Source organism: Pithys albifrons, chromosome 4 (assembly GCF_047495875.1).
Source record: "Pithys albifrons albifrons isolate INPA30051 chromosome 4, PitAlb_v1, whole genome shotgun sequence".
In the NCBI taxonomy this organism is placed as follows: domain Eukaryota; kingdom Metazoa; phylum Chordata; class Aves; order Passeriformes; family Thamnophilidae; genus Pithys; species Pithys albifrons.
Window position 1 is genome coordinate 18,210,397 of NC_092461.1, and position 25,859 is coordinate 18,236,255.

The 25,859-nt window shown below is 37.6% G+C and overlaps 1 protein-coding gene across 4 annotated transcripts in view; it reads left to right on the forward strand.

Annotated features, from left to right (window-relative positions):
• PTPN3 (protein tyrosine phosphatase non-receptor type 3) overlaps window positions 1-25,859 on the forward strand; it is a 171,593-nt gene that overhangs the window by 46,497 nt on the left and 99,237 nt on the right. For 3 of the 4 annotated variants that reach the window (XM_071553582.1, XM_071553584.1, XM_071553586.1), the window contains exon 2: window positions 23,145-23,299. In XM_071553582.1, the coding sequence (XP_071409683.1) occupies window positions 23,145-23,299 (155 nt within the window). Of the gene's footprint in view, window positions 1-19,113; window positions 19,196-23,144; window positions 23,300-25,859 lie in introns of those variants that run through there. The other variant, XM_071553587.1, reaches the window with a different exon arrangement.

Genomic DNA, 25,859 nt, shown 5'->3' on the forward strand with positions numbered 1-25,859 from the left:
CATGTTAAAGTACAGCTTCCTTTATCTTCACATTGTTGTTCAGAATATGTTAGTCCGTGTTAACTATAGGAAAGAAAGGCATCTTTGAGCAATCTAGCGGGCACAAACTGTCCTGATTTATTGTCAGACGTTGTAATAGGATGGGATAATTTCTAGTTTCTGCACGTTTCTAGCCGTATGTATATATCAGTATATCAGTAAAGATTTATTAAAGCACATGGAAACTCATTTGAAAAAGTTCATTTAATACCCTGGCCTACTGTGTCCATTAACTTCATAGTTATGGTATAGTTCAAACTTTTATCATGTTCCTGGCTTCTTGGTTTTAGGTTCAGTGTGTCAATGGATTGTGTTAATTGTCAAAAGACTTTAAGGAGATAAAATTATTAAACTCTGATAGTTTTCTCTTTCACAGAGTGCTGTCCAGACTACTGTTGTTTGATTAAGGTTTCCACCCTTGCCTATGCCTGACTCAGTTTTAAGTCTCAATTCTTTCCATTCATGAATTGGTGCAGTTACTTTTCAGAACCATCCGTTTATTAATAATAGGGTAAGCCTAGTTGCAGTTTTGGTCTCTCTTCTGCCCATTGCCACTTTCAGTTATGACTTTCTCAGATGCCTAGAAAGGATGCCACAATTTTCATTTGATGGAAACTCATTAATGAGCTTTATTTTGGGTAAAACAATAAGCCACTCCCAAAATCATCTTTTTCATTTTTCTATTCATAATTAGTTTTAAAAGAGAGTGTATCTTTTGGGCATATTTTACAGAAAGATCCTGTTGTTTTAATGACCACAAACCTTTCTATCATCACAGCATGATTCTCTAATTAGAATGTATTTTGCATGGTGTCTGAAAAAGTTGCTAAGAATATTATCATTTATGAATTTGACTACCTACTTAAATTGTCCATGTGTTTAATAAAACAACTTAAAAAACACCATAGTAGAACAAGACAGCATAAGCTACTTGTCAAGGTATGCAGCATTTTGATCGCTGTTTCTTAATATGCTGAAAGCCAGTAATACAAATATTTGTTTCCAATTTATAATTGTGGGGAACGGTTTGGGGGGAATCAATACTTCCTGATTTACTTCAAGAGTACAGGCATTTGGAGGTATTGCTGAGAAAATTCAGATTTGTAAATATTGGTCAACTCTTAATCTGTGAAAATACTTGTGATACTGTACTTTGAGTATATTAAATTAATAGTAGTTTTAAAAAAAGATGGCACGTAAGTGTAGGGGTTTATATTGGCACCCATGATGGAGGGGTTTTATTCATCTTGCTTTCAGATTTGTTTGACTTTAGCAGGACAGTATTTCTTTGAAGTAGTTGCCAGAAAGTTTCACAAGCTGTGGGAATTTCTGGAGGATGGCACCAGTCAGGGAACACTACTAATGTGGCAAGAAACAACAAATCTCTGACGTATTTCAGCAATATTTTGGTAGTGAAGCTGAACTCTCTAGCAATAGTCTTGTAGTAAAGCAGCTGTCTTAATTGTAGCTTTCTGTTCATTAAATTCAGTGGTTTTATTTCCCAGCTTTGGTTATGTATGCTTCCTATTCATATTGAAAATGCACACCTGGAGAAAAAGATATCTATCTGAAGGAAGCTGGTGATTTGGCACTTGGGAGCTGACAAGATTCCAAGATTAAAGGGAGCACAGTGGGTTTTTTGTTAACTAGGAAGTGATTCAGTGTTTAATAATGGGAAAGGTTGTGGATTGGACTTTTTTTTTGTCTTATGCCTTTTCTGATCAGATAGGACTTTATTGTTTTTCAGATAAGTATTTAATCTTTTAATTCATTCATGTCCTGATTCATGGTGCCTTTGACCAAAGGTGCCAAATAACTGATGAAGCATGTGAGTATCCTGTTACTCTTCAATTACAGAGCGCTGAATTGGCCAACAGCATTCTGCTTCTTGCAGTGCACTGTATATATCAAGTAGTAGCTCCCTGAATCAGGAACATCATACTTTTGTTGTAGCTGATTGCATAGGCTTGCAACATCACAGTTAGTTATTTCTCTCTCCTTATCAAAATGAACAGAACTCAGTTACACAGTTGTTTAAAATCTGTGGTAAACTGGTAAACCCTGTTTATTGTGGTACATTTAATTTTAATTTAAGTACAACTTATTTAACTATACTCAGTTTCTACATAGATTTATCTGACTTGTGAGCCATCAAAAGTTTTGTGGTAACCAAACGATGCAATGAAATATGAAGCTGGACATATTCACAATAGACCCAGTAATTCCTAGATATTAGAAAAAATTTCTACACCAGAAAGGTTGTCACGCTTTTGGAACATGCTGTCCAGGGAAGCGGTGGAGTCACCATCCCTGGAGGCATTTATAAGACATGTAGGTGTGGCACTTAGGGACATGGTCTAGTGGTGGACTTGTCCCTGCTGAGCTAATGGTTGGGCTCCATGATCTTAGAGGTCTTTTCAAATCTAAATGGTTCTATGATTCTCATAAAGGCAATTCATCACTGGAATAACATGCTGTTATTGGTGTTGACTTCTTGATTCTGAAAATGTGACATAATGTTTCTTAAAAACCCTCTCCATCTTCTCAGAGCAAAAGGATTGTAGAGGAGTTGTGATTGTTTTGTATAGGAAACCAACCTTATTCATAATGTGTTACTCATTTTCCTTAGCTTATGAAGGAGGACTCTGACCATTTATTAAAAGGCGTTTTGAAGGATAATAGTTTTCCAACAAAATCTGCAGAGATTATTGAATTAAATTGTGGCTTTAGAAGTGAGCTAGAATCTGATGTATTGGGTCTAAAGTTAGCTCTGTCATCAAGTGCTCTCAAGAGGGGAAGATTTTGTTACTATTATCAGTTACAACCTCCATTACTTGTTAACCAGTGCCTGCCCTGTTGGACGGGCTTGTTGTAGTGGCATGTTTTGTGCTATTCTTATCCTTGTTTGGTTTTTTGGGTTTTTTTGGGGGGTGTTGGTGGTTTTGTTTGTTTGTTGGTTTGGTTTGGGGTTTTTGTTTTTTGTTTCCTTTATTTTGGGGTTTTGTTTGGTTATGTTTGGGGTTTTTTCTTCTGATTACCCAGGAAGTAAATCTTTCCCAGTATAAAACAACTGTCTTAAAAATTTCTCTTTTGGCTGTGAAAGCAAGCAGCCAAACACAATATAAGCTGTAGAAAGTGGGTATGAAGAACGTAAATCTGGATGTTGCTTAGTGTATCAGGAGCCCAGCATTGTTGCTTTATCATCACCATTTCCCAGAGGCAAAAGTAGCTTTTCTTTTTTTTTGTTTTTGTCCGGTCTGTCCCTCTGGCTTCTGTCTCCCAAACATTTATAAACAGAACACATTAATGTAAACACTAAACTTGGTTTCATCTCCTCCACTACTTATCATTATAAAATCATTGAATGGTTTTGATTGGAAGGGATGTTAAAGATTATCAAGTTCCAACTACTGTACTGTGGGCAGGGACACCTACTATACCAGGTTGTTCAAAGCCCAATCCAACCTTGTCTTTAGCACTTTCAGGGCTGTGGCATCCAGAACTTCTTAGGACAACCTTTGCCATTAGTGCCTCATCCCCCTCCCCCAGTAAAAAATTTTGTCCAAATATCTAATCTGAATCCACTCTCTCCCAGTTTAAAGCCATTCCCCCTTATCCTATAACTACATGCTTGTGGTAAAAGTCCCTCTCCATCTTTTTTGTAGGCACCCTTTAGAGACTAAAAGACTTAGTTTATTTAATTAAGTAAAATTGCTTCTAAACTGAAGATAACATGCTTTTCCTTATAACTTTCTCTACAAAAGTGTATTTTAGGCCTAATGTTGCAGATGCTCTGATGAAAGTGTTCCCATAGATGTCACCTCTGTTGTGTGGATGGTCACAGCACTGTATCAGTCCTGTGCATATCAGTGGTCATCAGCTGCCACATGCACGTGCCCAGAGTTGTGTAATGGCCTCTCTTGGTTAGAGATGGATCACAGCACTCCTTGGAGCACATTTACTTTTCTTTTCTGGCAGCGAGGAGGAAAACTGGCTTTACAACCCTTTATGTGCTGTAAGGCAAAGTTGAACTCTTAACATGGGTAATAAAAAAAGCCTGTTTTACTGGATTGATTAGGTGGCAGCTTCAAGGCAATTGGCAAACACACCCCTCACCAGCAGATAAGGACAGTGTGAGGAGCCTGGCTTTGTTAGTGTCCTTCGTTTCTATCCATTGAGATCCCTTTTGGCAGTTCATGTGTTTCTCTTTCTGTACTTTGATCCACTGCTGTCAGGTGACCTGAAACAGCAGTGGATCGAATGAACATTCAACTTCTGAGTTTTGTTGTCCAAAGAGTGTGCTGGTTGTCCATCCCTGCACCAGTAAAGTCAAATCCTGTTGTTCAGTTTCAATGCATTTTGCATGTATAATGTCTTAAAGACATTAAGCTATGAACTATATAAAAAGGTTAGTGCCTGCCCTACGGATAGGGCTTCTGTGAGACGCAGCAGATGTATATTGTTTTGCCCACAGCATAATGAGTGAGCAGGTGCTTGACTTACCTTCAATCACTGACTGCATTGCCTCAGTCTACATCCTCTCTCTGATGGCTCAGCAAGAGGAGAGAGGGGACGGGCAGTATGGAGGACTGGGTGGGACTCAGGCTTGATGAGAAAAGGGAAAGGGCTCAGGCTTAGAGAGGTGGCAGCCTAGGATTCTAAGAGATGACAGCAGTAGTGCATGCGTGATCAGAGGAATCCTGGCATGCCTATGAGACTCAGTAGGACAATGGATGGTGCCAGAGGAACCCACCAAAAGGAATCACTCATATATTACCAAGTTATTCAATAACAAATGTAGAACTTGAGCTGTTACATCTATTATAAGCTGTAGTTACTTGAAATAAATGTTCTGCAGACATTAACGTCTATTATTCTGCTTTTATTTAGAGGAGGCTTATGTTGTTTGTTTTTTCATTTTGTTTGCAGTTTGTGGGGGGTTTTTGTTGTTTTTTTTTGTTTGTTTGTTTTGTTTGTTTTAAATTAGATGTCTGCATATAAGGGGAAAAGTAATCTCTGCCTTGAGAACTATTAAACTCTGGAACAGATTGCCTGGAGAAGTGGTGAAGTCTTCCTTGCTGGAAGTATTCAAGGTTTCTCCCAATGGGACCTTGGAAAAATATTTTAAAGCTCTACTTTCAAAAATAGTTATATCAGATGATCTCCAGAGGTCCTTTCAACCTAGATTTTTCTATGATTCTGTGATCTAGGTCTATATAGCAATGTTTTTTCTAAAATATTGTTAATAGCATAATGAAAATTATATTAATCTTGTTAAATTAAAGGATATTTTTTCTGTTGAAAATAATTATGAGCAATGTTAGTCCACCAGAGCAATACTATTGCCAATACACAGTGATAACCTTACTAAAAGTTTACCTTATTGTTCTATATTAAATAGTTCTAATATTGATTTATTTTTATTTATATGAGAGAAGAAAGAGCTCTCTGTGAGGTTGGATCCTGTAAGGATTTTGCTTGATGCACCCCATGCTGCTTCAGTAGTATTAGTACCAAATATATTTACCCTCTTTATTTTTATTGGTTATATGCAGATAACGAATGAAGAAAATTTTATGTCTGAGTGCATGTTGTGGAAATATATATAGGCAAATAATATATGTATAATGTTTGTTATAGAACAAATTGAGTATGTTAAGAGAAACATAAATGGTGGAGATACCTATGTGTCAAGACACTTTGAAATAAACATATCCTGATTGTGGTTATTTGGTTTTGTTTGTTGGGGATTTTTTGGTTTTGGTTTTTTCTTTGGTTGTTTTTGGTTGTTTTTTTTTTGTTGTTTTGTTGTTTGTTTTTTTTGTTGTCGTTTTTGTTTTTTTTTATTTAGTTTTTTTGGCTGTTTGCTTTCCAAAAAGGCCAGTTGTAGTGGTTGGCCTTCCAGATGTCTTTTTGGTTTTGCCCCAGCAGTTGATTGTAGAAATAATTTAAAATCAATGTAATCTTTTGATATACCCTGTATGACATTTCAAACTAGTTTTTCAAGTTTTGCCAAGGAAATTCTGCTGTCTGCTGGCTTGGGGAATAATTCTACTATCTGTGTTAGCATGGTGATGTCTGTGTCTATATTGTGTGAAGTCTGTACAGCGCTGCAGAAAACCTAAAAATTTAGACCTGGGTTTCAGAATGGAACGTAAGTATCTTCTGCTGGAGATAACAAAATCCTGTAAGCTACTTCCTGGGAAAATATACTTGAATATTCAAAACCTTTTGTGTAAACCTGTGACTGACTTGCATGTAAAAGTGGTGTAGGGACTACTTGGTTTACTTATGATTTGGATTGAGTTTATTTAACAACTTTCGGATACTGTTTCAATTTCTTCACTTTGCAATCAAAAATGGAGTACGTATATATGGATATACTTTATAATCCTGTTTTATAGTGACTCCTTCTCCCTTACCTCTGAATTTGGCTGTTGCTCTCGGGCTCATTTCCCCCCCCCCCCTTTTTTTCTTTTTCATTAAGGGGAAACCATGACAGTTGTCTTAGCTAATAAAAACATTTCAGTAGGGAAAAAAGCAGTTACAGAGTCAGTATTTCTCTAAGTGAAAACTCTTTTTTTAACTGGTGTTACTATTTATTTTTGTTCATTTGTTTGTTTGTTTAAATTATTTAATACCTTTATTTTTCCTATGTATTTAGACCAACTCTACCTTTTTGTTTTCCCTGGCACCTAACCACTTTAGGACCTGTTCTTGAAGTGAGGTGCAAGGTGTTTCCATTGTTGCCTGCAACAAGTGAAGTTTGGTGTAAATGTTTCTTATTCTTTCATGACTCCCTAGCATAATTGCACCCATCACAGATCATGTTCAAACAGATAGCACTGCTTCAGGGATTGGTGTGCTGTCTCCTTTTTGAATGGATAGCTAGATTTATAATTAACTACTGTTGGCAAAGTTACAAATATAATAATTTAGGTGACAGCTTCCCTTGACAGGGTTGGGGAAAGAAGGGGAAAAAGGTCCTCAAATAGACTAGACCTAAAATAAATGAGTTGGTGGATTTAAATCCTTACTAGGAGCAATGAGTCCATTTTCTCCAGGCAGGCAGCCCACAGACTTTGCCTGGGGTTTGTTCTGGGCACCAAGGCAGTGAACCTGCTGCATAACACAGCTTGCAGGTGCTCTGGAAACACCCTGTCTTGGTGTTGTTTGTGAGCCTGCTGCTCAGGCCCTCATGGGGAGTTACGGCCACGTGGTTAATGAGTTGCTCGAACATCCGTGTTCACATGTAGTGGCAGGTGTGTGGTGTGGTCTGACAGTGTCACACTGCGGTGGCAGAGTGGGCAGAGCTGTACTGGGGCTTGGGGCCACTGGAGCCGCTCTTTTGTGGGAGGGAGGTAGAAGATGTCCCGCACACCCAGGATTCTCTTCTAAACTGTTTTCAAGCCTAGTTTGTGGTCCTCTTTTGGAGGTTTGTATGGCTGAAAACCAAAGGAAAGTAGCCATCTGAAGCCTGCATTTTGAACAATAACATGGAGCTGAGGAGTTGGTCCGGAAGTGTTAAAACTGAATGTTGGCAAAATATTTTATACTGTGACTGTGACAGGTCAAACCTTTATCAAGAAGTTAAAACCTGTGTTAAATGTAGCAGTGCGTGTCTGGCACAGAAGTTAACCTGCTGTGTATGTGGCCACTGTTAGCTGTCTGTACATTAAGTATTTGGGTTATGTTGGAGAAAAGGGTGAGAAATTGAGAAGGAAGAGAATGCCAAATAGTTGAATGAGATGCATCCAACTCCTCACCCATGCAGATAACATTTTTTGAGACTGGCTGAGACTACAAAACAGTGGTGTCAAGGAAACACTTCAGACTCAGCATGAAATCATACTATCTAACATTTATGATAGGAAACCCACAAAAGATACCAAAACTTCAAAAGGCATTTAAAAACCAAACCTCCCTCCCCCAACCCACCACCCCAAAATCCAAAACCTAGCAAACCAATCAACCAACCCACCAACCCCTATTACCCCCCCTTCTTTTTTTTTTTTTTTTTTTTTTTTTGCCTGGTACTGATCTGGTTCCTTAGGAACAAACTTAATTCATTGTTTTAAAGATACCAAGTTACTCTCCTCCACTCTCTTATCTAATTTCTTCTTCCTCTAGTCTTTGCATTGATGTCATACTCTTGTTACAGTTAACTTTGTTCCATCCCATTATGCTTTCATTCATCCAGTATTTTTTTTCATGTCTGATCTTCTGCTTATTCTCCTTGAAACCCTGTATATTCTTCAGAGCCTGCCTTAATTGCTGGTTCAATTAGCCTTATCTGTTCTAATTTATTTTTACATTTGAATATTATCTGATAAAATGCTTTTGAAATTTATGGAAAGGAGAGTCCTTTCTTCATGAATGCAGTAAGAAATAAACCAGGAGGCATTTACTTTGTGTTTTTTCCTAAGGTTTTGAACTGCTTCCCAGCCCATGCTCTGCTATGAAGTTCTCTTAGACTTCCCTTCCCAACATGCTGCTGTGATTTACTTTGGCTGCTTTGTGTTTGCTGGCTCAGGGTAGATGGCCAGGTTGTCATTGCATTCAGTACCCAACAAAACTGTTCTACCTCTTATTCTGCCTAGTCTTGTAAATAACCTTTATTTTGAAAGAATTCTGTTCTTGTCATATTGCTTCAAAAGTGGGAGTGTATGCTGCTGCATGAATTTAACCTGATTGAGAGTTAGAGACCTTGTTTATCAATATTGGTGAAGTTTTGGCTAGATTTGGCAGCTAATTCCCAGTATATGCTGAAGTTGAAGCCCCACCCCATTTTTACAAGGAGCAAGCTTGCTTAGGTGAAATTCTAGGTTTTATTAGTAGTAGGAAAGTGTCTGTGGTGTAGGCCAGAATTTGTACTTTGATTCCAAAGATCAGGTGGGGGTTGAAAGCATTCTGCATGTGTAAATATTGATGTCACATTCAGAAAGCTCTTGTGGACAAGCAGACCACTTACCTGGTCATGACAGGGTACATTTTGCACTAGGAAAGCAATTAAGATTAAATAAACTAAGCTGAGTATTTTTATTTAGGTATAATTTAGGGTAGGCAATCTGGAATAAGGTTCACTACCTTTGTTACCGATTACAACATAAGCTTAAATATTAGAAATCTATGTAAAGGTTTAGCTAATAGCATTCAAAATCAAGTTGTTAATCTACTTTGTTCTGTTACTAAGGTAAAATAAGCTTGATGACATTGAAGAATCAATTTCAAATATATTTCTCCTTTAAAGTTCTCATGAAAATCAGTTCTTTCCAGGAAAAAAGGGCTGTTTTGTCATTGATTCTCTGCATTGCTTAAATTTGGTCAATTGACTAGTCTTAAGCAAAACCAGAAATACAATATTGTGCTTTAAAGTAGTCCTTGTTTTGATGCTTTTCCTTTTAAAATACACTTCTGGTGTATTGCAGGTTTGAGAAAGAAACACAAAGGAAAGAAAGCATTAGTGGTTGTGGACTTCTGTCCTCTGTCCTATTTTTCATTCCAGCTGTTCTGTGGTCACAGCTCTAACTTGATAAAGTGCTGCAGTCAACTCCCTCTTTACCTCTCCCAGCCCTTCCACATTAAGTTTGGAGGAATTTTCCTATTGAGAGGCATTGCCCATTATCACTGCCTTGCAAAAATGCTGAATGGTGGGGAAACAGGGGGATACCAGATCTCGGCACTGTAAGCAGAGCTCTCCCTTTTTTGCTCCTGTTTCAGTATAAATGCTCAATGCTGGCCTGGTGCCTGCATTCCTCTGCAATCGGTTAACATGCTAACATTGCTTTGTGGGAAGTACATAAATACCTGCCAGACAGGAATACAAAAGCTGAAATGGGAAGGATTGGGGAATGTCAGATGTACTTGGAATTTGGTGCATGTGTTTAAAAATGCTTGGCGTTATCTTGTGCATTAAGTTATTTGAAACTTAAAAACCAAACTAACCCCTGAGTTACAAATTCTGAAAAACAGCAGCAGTTGATACAAAAGTTGATAATAAGGTTGCATTCTCAAACAATGAGGTGATTCAATTCTGTAAGTTATGTGAGCCTGGCTGTGCATGCGAGCTTCAGCAACCTTGTAAATACAAAGTTGAATTACTTCACATAGCAACAGGATGCCTTATTATAAATGCTTATATGTTGGATAGCTGTGTTAAAATGAATAAAAATGATCTAAATGGTCTTGAATTATTTGTGAAGGCACTCTATGTCAGTAGTCGACTTGGACACAAAACAACAAAAGCAAGAGAACACCAAAAAACATAAAACAAAACAACCCCTCCTCTCCCCACCTCAGAAAACAAACAAACCCAAAGGAGTGCTTCACTCTAGAGCAAACAATTCTTTACCAGGCTCCTTTGCAGAATCACACTCTACCACACTCCATTCTGCTCTCCCCAAACTCCAGTTGTGGCCTCCATGGCTCCTGCTCACTCTGATCCTTGCCTTGGCCTCCTGATGAGTATCATCTTCACTGGCATCAGGTTTCTAGCTTCCTAGAATGTTCCCTTTTATGCTGTACACCAGCTGTCAGAACAACACGCATGCCTGTTCACCTCATTTGTAACAGCTGGACTAGGCAGCATTAAGAGCTGACTGAGGAAAGGAAGTGTATCACTTTGGTGGCTTCTTTGCAGAAAGGTTAACAGGTGTTTGTCTAAAGTTGGCCCACTATTCTTACCCACTCTGTGATGGTGGAAGGATGCTCTACCTGCTCTGGTCCAGGGGGATGTCTGTGCTGCCAGGGACATGGCTGACCAGCCAGGCTGAAGCCTGTGGCTGGGCTTGGCACCAAAACTGCATTGAATGCCAGCTGAGTGGGTGCTTTTTGGCTATTTGAGCTCTGAAGTGAAGGGCTAATCTGCTGAAAGGAAGGAACTGACCAAAAGGTAGCTGCCACTGCATTTACAGGGGAGGGAAAACACAGGAGCTTCTATTTTGGATGAAATCTTTTTGAAGTGGTTACCTTCTGGAATGATAAGCCATGGTCGTAGGGTGATGAAAAAAATGCCTAACAGGGATGTAAAGATGTAAATGTTTGGCTTTTACTGGTCTGACACATACACTGTTTAAATACTAATGGAAACACAGAAAGCACAAATTGTTTGTATCTAGGACGTGTCCTGTAGCATGTTTATCCTATTTTTTTTGTTCACTATCTGTAAGAAATGCATTCTTCTTTTAAAATGAGAACTCCCAAGCATGTACAAGAATTGGAAAAATGTCTAGTCAGTTTGGGTGGCAGTGTTGCTCCTTCTTGTTTGCCTATACAGTTTCTGCAAGAGAAGAGGACTTGTGCAAAAACTACATATATGCAGTTAGTGCTACTGCCTGTCCTGGAGAACAGTTTGATATCATTCATAACAAATTCTTGTGATACTAGATATTTTCAAGTCTGTGCAACAAACTGAAAAGGGAAGAAAGAGGTCTGCTTTGGTAAGCTTAAAGTGAAAATTTTTCAGCTAGTCATAAATGGGGAAGAAGATGAGATGAAAACTGATAGGAAAGAATGTCAGAAAACTGTTTCTTTATGGCAAGTGTTTCCAAGGTGCAGGCGTTCCTAATCTGACTTTTCACAGTGTCTGTTTGCTTTTTTGCTTTTGAAGACTTACAGATTATCATACAATGGTTTGGGTTGGAAGGGACCTTAAAGGTCATCTAGTTCCATCCCTTCTGCCATGGGCAGGGATATGTTTCACTACACCAGGTTGCTCAAAGCCCCATCCAACCTGACCCTGAACCATTCCAGGGATGGGAAATCCACAACTTTCCTGGACAACCTGTTCCAGTGCCTCCATTGTCACAGTAAAGAATTTCTTCCTAATATCTAATCTAAATTTCTTCTCTTTTAGTTTAAAGTCATTGCCCCTTTTCCTATCACTACATGCCTGTGTAAAAAGTTGTAAATTTTCTGGAGAAATTCATTAGTCTCCTCATATGGGAAGTGAACTTCTTACATGAACAACTTTAGTTTTGTTAATATGAATACATAACAACAGCAAGTTATGATCAAAGTATTAGGAGGTATTTTAATATTATCCCGTTTAGCTTTTGTGTCTGAGTTGCAAGTTTTGCTACACATTTTCAAGTTCTTTGCTAAAGGTTGAGAGGTAGAACTTTGTGTAATTCCTTCAACCAAAGTAGTTTTATGAGACTTTAGGATCTCCTGAACTTGTGTCATTTTGAACAGTCCTGGAGGATAAGTTGAATTATAGAGTTATAGTGCCTAAGAAGTATTTTTTTCTGTCCTTAGAGCTTGAAGTTGTCAGTTTTAAGTTCTCTTGATAACATACCTTTCAATTTCCATATTGTTATTTTATCCTTCCTAATTTTGTTTTACTAAGGAAGAATTGCTGTGATTCAATTGTTCTACCATTTTATCTTTTTCAATAGTGTTCTGTGGTTAACTGCAGATTGACAGTGTTGTGTTCCAGATAATTTTTGGGACCTTTTGAAGTTGTAAGTTTTATAACAAAGTCCTCTGTCATGCTTGAAGGAATATATTTTAAAAGCTCATGTCAACACATGGGTTATAAAATGAATGTATAGAGAACTACTACATGAAGTTTGAAGCTTTAAGGTCTCAAGTAAAAGTCTGGATGCAGAAAGATAATTAATAATAATTCTAAAGAGTGCTTTTTGTTCATTAGCACAATTTACAAGCTAGGCTTTATTTTCAGATGTGGAATGTTTTCTTGCAAAAATTATGGAATGGGTTTTTTTGCTGCCAGCGATGAAACTTTTCAAGTTTGATTGACACAGTACTCTGTTGTATTAAGAAGCAAATTGAGTAATGCCCACCAATGGAAAACACTGGGTAACAGTGGCAAGTCTTGATCCGCTACTCAGCTGTGCCCACAGAAAAAGGAAGCCTCAGATATCTTTAGTTTCAGCCTATTTCTCAAGTTTAGTAACAATCTAGCACCAAAATTGGTGTGGAATTTCTGTTTTCTTTAAAATTGGAGTTCGTTTTCTTTCTCAGAGCCACAATAAGGTGTTTGCTCTTCTTGTTTTCTTGCCTTGGCAACAGATGGCAGCCACCACTGCCAGCAGCATCTCTCTGAGCTGACAGATATAAACTCCGTTAAGTTTTTCTGTAAAAGAACAGGTTCCTAAGTTCATTTACAATCCAGTTACCTACCACATGCTACCTGTTTTTTTCCTGTTTTAAAAAAGTGTGCTTTGGCAATTATTTTGGTCATGATCCATGTTCAGTTTGGGGAGGAGGAAGGTGACAAGTTCCCAAAATACCTTTAGGGACAAGATCAGAAATAGAATATGAACATTAAGATTCACAGCCCTGTGTTGAGTCTGTCTACAATCTGCTGTTTTCCTGCTCTTTAAAAAACAGCTTGAACTTCTTTGACTGTGAAGACAGAGGATGAAATACGCGGTACAATGACATCAGTCCTATTGAAAAGACTGAAATCTTAGGTAACTGTAGCTTTGACATGCAAAATGTACTGTGTTAATTGGAGACAAAAATCATAGAAAGAGCTCTTTTATTTGACTGGTTAATATATAGAGGAAGAAATTACTTTGGCTTTCATTTGAGATATAAGGAGAGGATTGTTTTGGAAAGCTAGTAGGTTTTTAACATGCCTGTACTTATAAGAGGCATTATTATTTGCAAGTCACAATTTTTTATTTTTTTAAATAGGCCATCATGCTGCATTGACAGATGAATTGTTTCATAGTAGATCAGTAGTCTTTAAACTCATAGGTAGAGGACAACAGTTCAAACTTACTACCAGAAAACAACATGTCTCACATAGGGAACATTATATGGTGAACTTGATGCTTTTCTGACATTGTCAGTAACATTCTCAAAAGTGAAATTTTTATTTCTTCTGCCCTATAGGAGGTAGAGGTTAATACTGACCTGCAAGCATAGCTGACAGTGTGACATTTGTGGGAATAATCCCTGTTTTACTTAAAGGTGGTTCTTTTGTGTTTTAGAAACCTGTAGAAGTAGCACAAGTAACTTCTAGACTGCTTGATTAGTACCAAACTGTGAATATAGTAAAAAAAGTAGAATTTCCTTCTAAAGCCATGTTTTGGATATATGTTTTAATTCTTAGAGCTTTGGTTACTTTTCTAAATCCCTTCCTGAATCTGTTATGCAGATGATTGATTATCACAACTTTAATTGACAGTAAAATTAACATGATGGTTCTTATCTGTCATACATAAGTTTTTTGACATAGTTTATTGCCTGATAATAAATATGGGGACTTTTTTGTATTTCAGATTTGTTATTGTGATTAATTTGGTAACTGAGGTTTCAGAATATTTTAGTAGCTTGTCTTTATAAATTTCAGTGGTGAATGCTTACTTGTTTGGTTTTGAGCATATGAAGGCACAAATTATTTATTCTATATAAACTAATATATTTATCAGAAAAATATGACTCAGCATTCATGTTTTTTTCACTCTTCAGTGTTGTCAGCATAAGACACTAGCAAGCTGAGGAAGATGAACTTGGGCTTTCAGACTGCAGTTTTTATTTTGAGTTCATGCAACACTGTTTGCAGCCTCCAAAAGGCGTTATTTAGAAAATAAAGTAGTGATCGCCCTTTCATTTTCAGTGAGAGGGTTTTCTTTTGTGCTGTTGTGCTGTTTAAAGCTGAGGCAGGTGATACAGGAAGCCATAGAGTTCCTGAATTATTTGATTGTTACAGTGCAGGAAATGAAGCAACAAACTGTTTACTGCTCTCAACACACTGGCTGGAGGTGTTATTTCTTTTTTTTTTTTCAAATATTATAAAGCTCTCTGACATGAGTGGTAAAAACTGCAAAAAATTTGAAAGCATTACAAGTGTGTCTTGTTCTCATCTGTATCTTTCAGTACTTGAGCAGTGTAGGGAGTAGATCTCTTCAAGATGCTTATTCCTCTTACTAGTTTTCTTCTGCTCTCACTCATTTTGCATGCAGTAAATAATATCTCTGTACTTAGTGCTAGTCCTGTATCTAAGGTCTAGCTGTAATGATTCACGCTGTGCAAAATGGCACATTAGATCCTGCCCTGCCTTAGCTGTATGGTTTAATTCAATGTATGTAAAACAACATCTGTGAAGTTGGCATGACCAGATTCACCCTCTTGAAGTTTGAGGAGTCATTCATGCTATCTGCTTTGATCATTTGCAAATGTCACCAAAATATTTACTTCAGAAGTCGGAATAAAAGATGTTGAGAACGCAAGTAACTGAAATTGATGGTCAGTATTGTTTTTCTGCCAGAAAGCTCTTCTAGAATTTAGTTACCTTTAGGTTGTCTGATTTGGGTAACCAGCCTTTGCTGCTGAACATGTTGCTGGAATAATACTCTCCAGCTCCCCATCTCTCCCCCTGCCCCCATGAAAAGGATATCACTATGTAAAGAATATGATTATTTTGGTCAAATAATATCCATTAACCTGTAATGGCAGCCTGTCCTGCTTTATTGCCATTGAGTCTATGTCTTTTTCAGTCTTAAAGGCAAGAACTGTTGGGATGCCCGAAGCTGTGCAAGTTTTAAGACATTGCAGGTAAAAATCTGCAGGATGCGGGTAATGCAAACCTTTTTTAAAAGGGGAGGTGGATGAGCAAAAAGGGTCTCAGAAAAGTTCAAGTGGAGTCTTTGTCTCTAAAACTTGTCTTGGAATGAGTATATATATAATATATATACAAACCAAACATTTGACATGAATACTCCTTTTTTTTTTTTTTAAGAATAATTCATTCACTTACTGTCCTTGTCACTGTAAGTGCAGCTCTGCTTTCTGTAACTTAACAATACTAATGTATAATTAATGGTCTAAAGAGAGTAAAGCCTTTTGTGCTATACCTATAGTGTACTTGGAGAACACTGAGTCTGTCATCAAGTCCCTCTTTGCCATCCATTGAGGCACTTGGTGGTCTCCAAGAGAAATGTTGTCCCCAGTCCAGCTGCATTAGTGTATGTAGGTATCACGCAGCAGAACTGAAGTAAGGATGGGGAGCTTACTGTGCTGCATGGCTCATCTGCACCAGATATTGCAGCTTCTCACACTGCTTGCATTACCTTCTGTATGTTATTGTTTTAATGGGAACTCAGTGACATGTTAGTCAGGATATAGTGTAATGGTAGAACTAAAACTCAAGCTTATTTCCTCTCCCACTCATCACTTCCATCCTTTGACATTCATGTGTGGTCTTGCTGAATCCAGAGTTCAAAATGGTTGGATTTCTCATGCAAACACTTTGCAATATGAGCTTACCAGAGATGTGTTATCATGAAAAGCAAAATCAAATGCAAGGAAGACTTGCAAACCACTTAATAACTCCATTATATGTACTAATTAAGCACCTAACCTCCTGTAGTGGTGTGAGGATTTTTTAAAAATTTATTCAACTGCATATATTGGGTTCTCTTCTAAGAGGCAATGAGTACTGTACATAGGTAGGTACCTGATTTAGACATAGGAACAAATCCAGTTTCTCTACTTACTTATTGGCTTTTAAAAGTGAAATAAACAGTTAAGTTCCAATCTTGTGGAAGATAGAAGAGGAAAGAATATTCAAAATTACTTGTGGTTTTGTTTTTGTTTTTAAACCAAGTCTTTTTTCCTTGTAACTACCTTCATTGAAACTAAAATGCTTTCAAGTACCTTCCAAATAAACAAATAGAGGTATCATCATATATATGGTCTACCCTGAAGGATTATTTGTGGGTGAACTCCAGCATTAAGGGTTTTTAGATGAAGAAGGGGCATAATCATATTTTAGTATGGAAGAATGTTTTTTCTTTACTCTGGTCTGGTCTAGTTCTGGTAAGTATTGGGCTGGCAATATTTGTTATACCTATTCAAGGTATAACTTTAAAATGCCTGGGTTTTTTTGCTTATATGGACTCATTTTCTGTAAAGGATGTCTGCCTATAGGATCTATTTTTCTGGAAAACTTAAGACAATAACTAGAGTGATTTAAGCCTTGTTAGTGCAATTTTTGATATTGTCAGCATGCTTTGCAAGACCTATTGGTTACTTATATGACAGGTGTCATTCTGGTGTGCTTGAAAATATCACCGGTGTCAGCCACTAAAGGCAAATATATGAAAGCTGAATCTTTATTTTTTTAATGTTGATTTTAACTATTGTCATGATACTACTTTCTATTGTAAGACTGACTGTTTGAAAACTCACAACTACTGCTTTGGAGTTTGCCTGTGTGTCTACACACATTCACAAACTTTCAATGTGGATGTTAACCTTTATTCTTATTCCAAGTAAGACTATGCTGCAACAAGCCTTTAATTCTTTCTAGCTCAGTTTGGAGGTATTTTTACGCCATAAGATGTAATGCTTAATCATCTAAGGCTTTCATGCTTGTTCTGCATTTACACTTTAAAAGGATTTTGTTGGTTTTTTTCAAGTGATGCAAAATTTGATCATGCTGTGATGCTTCTGGCTTCCAGATTTACTTTCTATGTAACTTAAAATTAATACATCAGGAAAAGTTTGTGGGGAAATAACTATAGGTAAGGTACAAGTGGTGACTCGCACACATTGCTCAAAATGAAGTTTATCTTTTACTTTGGTTGTCGCTTTAGTAATGCCCAATAATTTGTATGGAAACTTGCAAATATTGTAATTTGGTAGATACCTCATAGGATTATCCTGCAAAGTAGAAAAGTTGAATTTTAGATTAATGGGGACACATTTAGTTTTTCATTGGGAATGCAGAAAAAAATGAAGCATTTCCTTTGAAGAAGGTGAAAGCAGAAAGTGGTTTTCATAGGTATTGAGTTAAACTTAATTCTTCTATTTGGAAAATCTGGCTGATTAATCCTCATTAAGATGCACTGATGATAAATATGTCTTTCAGGTGTGTAAATAATTTTTAGCTACATGGGTTGATGCATGCTACAGAGCATTTGTATTGGTTCTGTTAGAATTATGCATTGTTACAAAGACACTTTTTAATTTGTTATACCTCTTTCTACTACTTTTTAATTTCTTCCTTATCTTTTAAGTAAAGGAACTGCCTACCATAAAATGTAATAAAATGTAACTGTTATTGAAAGGACATACAGGAGGGCCATGTCTTTAGTGCTACAGTTTTGCTCTTCATTGTCAGGGTGGCCACTCAGAACATGCAGGTGGGTTAGAAGCACTGTCCTTTCATAAATGACATTCCCACCAATTCCACCAACATGGAACTGTACTACTATACTTGCAGTCAAGACTCCAAAGAAACCCTGCAAACATTTAGAGTGCAGTAGTCTCCTTCTAGAAAAAACATGAGTGCACCTACTTGCAAGAATAAATTATCTGCATTTACCCAGTGAAATGAAGGTAGTAAATGATCTATTAAAGCAAAACAAAGCAAAAAAACCAAAATACAACCACAAAAAAATCACAAACCCAACAAAACTATTCACAGTTTTACGTAGTGTGATTATAGGTAAAAGTTCCTTGAGTGTATACTCAGAAAATTTGCCCTTAATTCCTTAGTGACAAACAAATTAATGCTAGCTATAATCAGAATTTGGTCTTAACAGTTTTTGACAATGATTTCCAAGCAAGTTGGAAATAAATTAAAGGCTGGTATGGAAGAAGTGTTTTTAAAAGTCAGTCTTCAAGACAAAAGATGAGGAAAACATGTTATTTTTGTTCTGCTTGACTGCAGTGTTACTGTAGGAGAAGGCATGCATAACCAATCTTGTCCAGAAATGTGTTTAATGTACTTGGAAAACATTAACTTCTTTCTGTAGCTGTATTTGTTTCTCCTGTAAGCCTATTGCATGATTTCATTATGGGATAGAATTCCACATTTGTTTTATACCTTAGGGTGAAAATAACTGTGTTTTGGGGTGGTTTTGTTTGTTCACTTAATTAAAATATAACTCTGAACTTTCTGTATCTGACATGCTTGTTTGAGGGAAAGGGGAATAATAATTAAAGTATTGACTTGTCAATAATGTTCAAATTTGTCTTATAGGTTTTCTGTGTTGGTTTCATTTCCGAGTCAGCCTCTTGCCTGAGGATACAAAGCAGGAACTGAGATTTGCATGTATTGGTTGGTCCTGGTTTGCTCAGGGCTGGAGACTATTTTCTGGCTTCTGGTATTGCCAGAGTCCCAGTGACCCCTTTGTCTATCCAAAAAGCAGTTGCCTCTACAAGTGTGTGCACTCAGGTACTTCCACCTGCCTCTTCATCTTGCACTGGGGTCCATACCCCAGTTCAGTAAGCTGGCCCAATTGGAAATGCAGCTTTAAACGCAGGCCATGCATAGATGAAAAGTTGTAGAGCAGGTGCTAAGAACTCATCTGCTTACTTCCCTTCTAGTTCACCTTCCCTTAACCTTTAGGCTAGGGATTCACAGAGTTGTTTCCTTACAGACCTACTGAGCTTACAGCATACTAAGCTGGGACATGTAAAATGGTGTATGCAGGTTCCTGTGGTGTGACACCTGTAACAAAGCTCCCCGAGGGGCTTACTCTCTGGAGAGTGATGCTGAAGGCCATGTAGGTGGCAAGTAGAAGGTGTGGCTTTCTCTGCTTGGGACTCCCAGCTGGTGGCAGTTGACTGGGGCTTTACTAGGCATTTTGAGCTCTGCTGGTGGCTGTGGCATCCAAACACTCAGCCATTTATCCCTGTCTTGGCACAGTTTCCATGGTCAGCTGGCTCTCAAGGACAGCCGCAGCTGGGGCTCTTTGCATGCTGTAAACACAAACCATGAACTCTGTCCTACTGGTGTGATTTTATAAAAAATTTGTAAAAGTCAAGGAATTGCAAGTTTTCATTTGTGAAGCCAGTACAAATTGGTCACTCTAGCAGATTTGAATTTCTTGTGATGAATTTCCAATTTACTGCTTCACTTGGGACATAAGGTATATCACTGGCATCCAGCATATCCCCCGAAGATGATAAACCAAATATAACTGTGAAATACTAGCATAAGAAACAACTATAAATTTAAGCACCTCTCATTTTATAGTGAACTGCAGTATGTAAATATGTGTTACTGTTAGTTCTTGAATAGCCTCTATGGATGCTGAGACGGACTATTGCACAGGTCTGACTTTTTGGGACATGTGTGGAAATTCAGCAATAACATCGCATATTGTACAGTCTCTTTGATAGTGTTCACAATTCTCATTATGTGAAAAATTCAAAATGTAATTTAATCCTTGTCACAGAAAGCTTTAGAATGAAATTCCTGTCATCACATGTGTCTAGCTGACAGCATTCAGTGAAGACCTGGGCTTGGTTGAGAGGATATAATATGGTTAATCAGGAGCAATGGTTGAATTTCGTGTAGAATTTGATACGTAAGTGGAGAAATGTTAGGAGTTTAAGTTATCAACAACATAGGAGACTATAATCTGAAAATAAATCTAGCCTACCCAATCTATGACATGTATGAGCTAGATTATCCAGGTGACAGGCTGGGCTTCCTACAGAGGGACCATAGTATGAGGTGGAGCTGTAATTACTTGTTCTACTGTGCAAAGTCAGTTAAATAAAATCCATCAATTAGTATATTCAGGGGGTTTTGGAGGGGTTTTTTGGATTTTTTTCAGTTTTAAGAGTTTTGGTTTCCTTGTTAGTTTTTTTGGGGGGGTTGTTTGTTTCTTGTTTGTTTTTGTTGTTGTTTTTCTGGATAGCAAGCACATATACACATGAACATTATTGATGCTATTTTATTGGTTTCTGTACTTCAAGCTTGAACAAGTGAGTAGCAAGATCTAGCTATATTGTGACACTCGATAAGGCTCTGCTGGGTAGTAATTAGGATTAGGTATTGAAATGTCTGCAGTGTCTCAAAGTATAGCTTTTCCTGCAGCACACTCTAGGAGTACAGTCTGAGTGCTATTTTCTTCCTTTCTCCAACTTCTGTGATTGTTGCTCTCTGCTGAAGCCTGACAAAGCTGGAAGATAAAGATGACATAGAGAAAGAGAGTGGTAGAAGTGTAAGAGAGATTGGGGAATATGAGCAAAAGGCTCAAATAGCTTTTTTTCCCAGGAACAGAGAAGTCTGTACATGGGAAATGTCAGGCACTGCAATGCAGCCTGAGCCCCAAAGGCCAGGCTGATGAAGCTTTGACTCTGACTACCATAAACCTCACTCATCTAGTGGCTGGCTCACAGTGAAGGATAACTTTCCTCTTACCCAGCAGTGGGCTAATGGCTAGAGAGCTATTTCTGCAAGTGAAAAGGGTTTTTTTGTCATCTGAGGTGGACAACGGAGAAAAGACTCTGTAGTATAATTCATGTGGTCACTTAGCTTTTTGGTAAAAGGTGAACACAGTGCTGAATAAGGAGTTTAAAACTTAGCATTATAAAATTAGGGAATGTGAGACAGAAGGCTTCTATGCAGTCATAATCTGTCTTTGCCTTTTTGTATACCCTGATACCTGGATAACTGTATGTTTTATTTAATAGCAGCCACTCCTGAATTAGAAAGCCTATTTTCTGGATGTTAAAAAAAGAAAAAAAGTTAACATACTATGATTAACTGCAGATTGTATATCAGGAAAAATTGCAAAACAATAGGAGTGTTCAGTGGTTTACATGGAACTATTGCTCATAATCCTCCTAAAGATTACCTCTTCCCTTTTTATCCTCTCCTTTAAAAAGTAAAGAAAAAAGCCAAATCAAACAAGCAGCTAAACCCTCAAACCACACCTTTTCCTAGGAAAAAATGCAACATGCTGGCTCAATAAATAAGTCTTGACAGTGTACCGTTTTGATTTTAGAAAATATACAATAGGGAATTATCAGTTGGCTGATAAGAAAAAAACCCTAAAAGAGTATTGTTGAAAGTGTTGAATGTTTATGTGTGTCTGATTTCTGAGCTGTCTGTGAGAAGGCAATTGTTTTAGCTGCTTCTGAGTACAGATTACACATAGTTGCATGAAGATGGATCACTGGGCTGCTTTGTTGCTGTTGCAACCCCCAAAGCCTTGCTTTATGCAATTTTTTTATCTCATGGCTTTTCATGTTTGCCTTTTGTAGTGACGTGTAGTAGATGGAATGCTTCAGTATTTTAAGTGAATTTTTTTTTCCTAACTGGTTTAATTTCTTTAGCAGCTTAAAAGAAAAGCCTGCCTATGTTTTAAGACAGGTAATGAGAGATGGCAAAGTAGTCCTGGATTGGTCCTGTCTAGCTTGGCCAGCAGTCTAGGAAGCACTCATATTATACAGTCTGTTTGTAGCTGGCCCCTAATAAGTGAGGTATGATTTGGTAATTGGTATGGTAATTAACCTGGAAAACTATCCTCTTCTTCGCTTGCCAACTGGCTTTAAACACTGTGATGTTGATTGGTAAACTGATCCAGTGGAGAGAGGCTTGGAATGTTTACAGGCTGGTCTGTATTTAATTCACATCTTATTTCAATGAGTGTTTTTTTCTCTTTAGTGGGATGTTTTTATATTTGTTTGTTTTAATTTGTAGATACTGATTTTTGGAGTTTGGTAAAACCTAAACAACAAAATAGCTTTTATTTTTTGTTGTTGCATGTTCTTCTCTGATATGGGTGTCTGGCTTCATAAATTTATGTATGATAGACTGTAAAATATTGACATGTTTTAAGGTTGCTTCTGCTTGCCTTACATATGATGTTTGTATATAAATTCCCAAAACAAAGCATTATTTCGTAGAAATTGATTGGTATTAAGACTGTTTTGTCAGTTGAGAGTAAACAGAATTATTTTATTGTAGTTAACTTGTGTTGTAAATACAGAAATATGTAGGAAATGTCTAAGGGGGTGAAGGACTTACTAGGTACAGATAAGACCTTGTCTTGACATTCTTTTCCTGCTTTATAGTAGGTGTTTGGAGTTTTTTACCGATTTACATTAAGGCAATGGCCCCTGCTTAGCCTATGTATACATTGCAGAAATTACCTGTGATTCTCTTGAGACTGTTCAAATTTAGAATGTGGAATCCCCCCTATATAATTGCTTTTATATTTTGGCTTACAACAAGCTAATTTTACAACTTCTTCTTCCCTATAAAAAGCATTTCTTAATTTGGGGTGTATGGAGGTCTTCGTGATGTTGTGGGTTACTCTGAAAAAACATAGATCAAACATAGAGAATTATAAGAACTGTTACTAAACACAATTTTTGTTTTATAGGTTATTCAGCAATAGTTATGAACTCCCGCTTACGAGCCTTAGGTGGGAGGATAAATAACATACGAGCGTCAGAGCTCCCCAAAGAGAAAACCCGATCAGAGATAATCTGTAACGTCCACTTCTTGGATGGCTCAGTACAAAGCTTCAAAGTCAATGTAAGTTTGGAAAACTACTTTATTTTTAAATACATAAAAATTTATTTGAAAGCTGGAGATCAAATGTGGGACCCTGAGGTATGGTATTTCCAAAAGGTGTTGGTACATAACTGCCATTACAAATTGCAGAATTACTGCTTGTGAAATGGGTTTATGGAGTGTTATTTTAGTTTACTTTCAAGTCATAAAATCATAGCATGCAGATTGTGTCTGGAAAAAAGTCTTCTTTATGATACAGGAACTATGAAGAAACAGATCTGGTGTTCATTGTCAATTATAAATAGGTAATTCATATTTAAAAGGAACTCACAAATTTGAATGTGCTTCTCCTCTTCTCCCATCAAAGGGCTGGTAAAAAGGAGGAGGCCTTGTAGATTCCTGTAGTGATGTCAGTACATATTTTTTGAAATGCGAAGTTGATGTGAACAGTGATGACATCATGGCTTAACAGGACATTTTTGTTCAGTCTTTTGTACTTCAGCATGGTCTCTTCATATGGGTTTTGGGAGGGAAAGTTATTTAATGGAGGTTTTGACTTTGTATTTTTACTGTATTTTATTCTGTAAATATTTTAGTTTATAACTTTAGTATTGATTAAAAATATTAGTTCATTTTAAAATGAAAACAAAGGAAATAGCTTCACTCCTCAATTCACTTTCAATAAAATTATCTGACCATGCAAAAAAACTGTGGATGAATTTAAAAACAATTGTGTATTTGTGTACATGATACTTATTTTATCCAATTTCCCCTATTTGAGAAGAAGCATTTTGCTGAGGAAGCTGTGCTAATATATCTCTTAGATTACACAATGCTTTCTTATAGGAGATTCAAAACTGCATCCAAAAGTTGTATTTTCCCAAGTCTTATTACAGTTCTCTTTGCAGACTGTTAACTTTGTCTGCTGGATATTATTTGAAAGAGAAAGTATTTGATAGGCTAGTATTTTCATACTAATATATGCAGAATCAGTGTTTTAGTAAATATTAGTATATATATTTAGTATATATTTTAGTATATATTTTATATGCTATATATGAGTATACTTATATTTGTGTGTCTGTGAAGTAGCAGGATGGTCCTGTGGTGTAAAGGAGAGCACTCTCAACTCTAAATCCCAAGGACCTGAGTTCAAGTCTCAGTGGGGACCGTCCCCTGGCAGTTCAATGCCTCCCTGCCATCCGATCTCGTCAGATCTTGGATGCTCAGCAGGATCAGCCCCGGTTAGTACTGGGTGCTGGGACAGTCCCGAGGACTTCACTGTCACTGTCCAAGCTCACTTGGCCATGGCAAATGGACCTTATGACTTAAAGGGTGGGGCCAGTTCTGTGCACGCTGTGCCTCACCTAAAAACTCCACTGTGCAGGCTGGAAGGGCACACCCACGTGGGGAGAGCCCTTCCCAGATCTTCGTCCGCGAAGTCTGGCCATACATACATGAAGTAGCTAACATTGAGAGGCAAGGTACAAGGAGATTAGGTATGTAAGAGAAGGAGCAACACGTTAGTATAAAATTTCCATTGTTGGTTTCCAGCATGCTCTAGGAATTGCCTTGTGTGTCAGTGAGCTGGCATAATTGCCACACACCACCCTCCTGCACAAAGGTCTGTGAAAAATAAGGAATTAAAAACCTTTTTAAATCAATGCATAATAGTATATTGATTCTTTTTAAAACAGTGTTTACACAGTTTTACATTTAGTGCTAGGCCTGAAGTCCAGCAATGTACTAGTGAAAATTGCTTCTCATTTCATCCTTTAAGCCATGAGCACAACATGGGAAACATTGAGAAGGAACTGGCAAGACCTTGTCACAGCCTTACAGTACCTAAAGAAAACTGGAGAGAGACTTTGTACCAGGGCATGTACTGATAGAACAAGAGGGAAATGGCTTTAAACTGAGAGATATTAGGAAGCAATTCTTTGCTGTGTGAGTAGTGAGGCACTGGAATGGATTGCCCAGAGAAGCTGTGGATGCCCCATCCCTGAAAGTGTTCAAGGCCAGGCTGGGTGGGGCTTTGAGCAGTCTGGGGTACTGGAAAATGTTCCCACCCACAGCAGAGGACTGGGAATGAGGTGATTTTTAAGGTCCCTTCCAATCCAAACCATTCTATGAGTCTATAATTTTCTGAAACTCCAAACCCAGCTGATTTCTCTCTCTGCCTTCAGCATACCTCTAGAGCATCCCTGCTGGTCGCCTCCTTCATCCAGGAACTGGAAGGGCCTCCTTTACTGCAGCTGTAATGCTGAACTGTGTAGGAGTGATGTAGGACTCATTATTGCTTTACTGAAAACAAGCAGGGAGCATGGCTGTCCCGCTGTTTTATGGACTGGAAAAAGGAAGGGGTTTTGCAGAAGATTTATGTTCTTTGAGTACTGAGCTGTCATACTGGTGCTGAAGAAGGCTGCATTTATCTTCCAGGCTGGCCCTTCCTCATTATCTAACCTTGGTGTCTGTCTAAGAATAGGTTTTGCCATACTCTTGTAGTGTTTACAAGGTCCATTTCTTAAAAGAGTTTAATGTCAGCTGCAAAAAATTGTATCCAAGTTCTGCTTACATTACC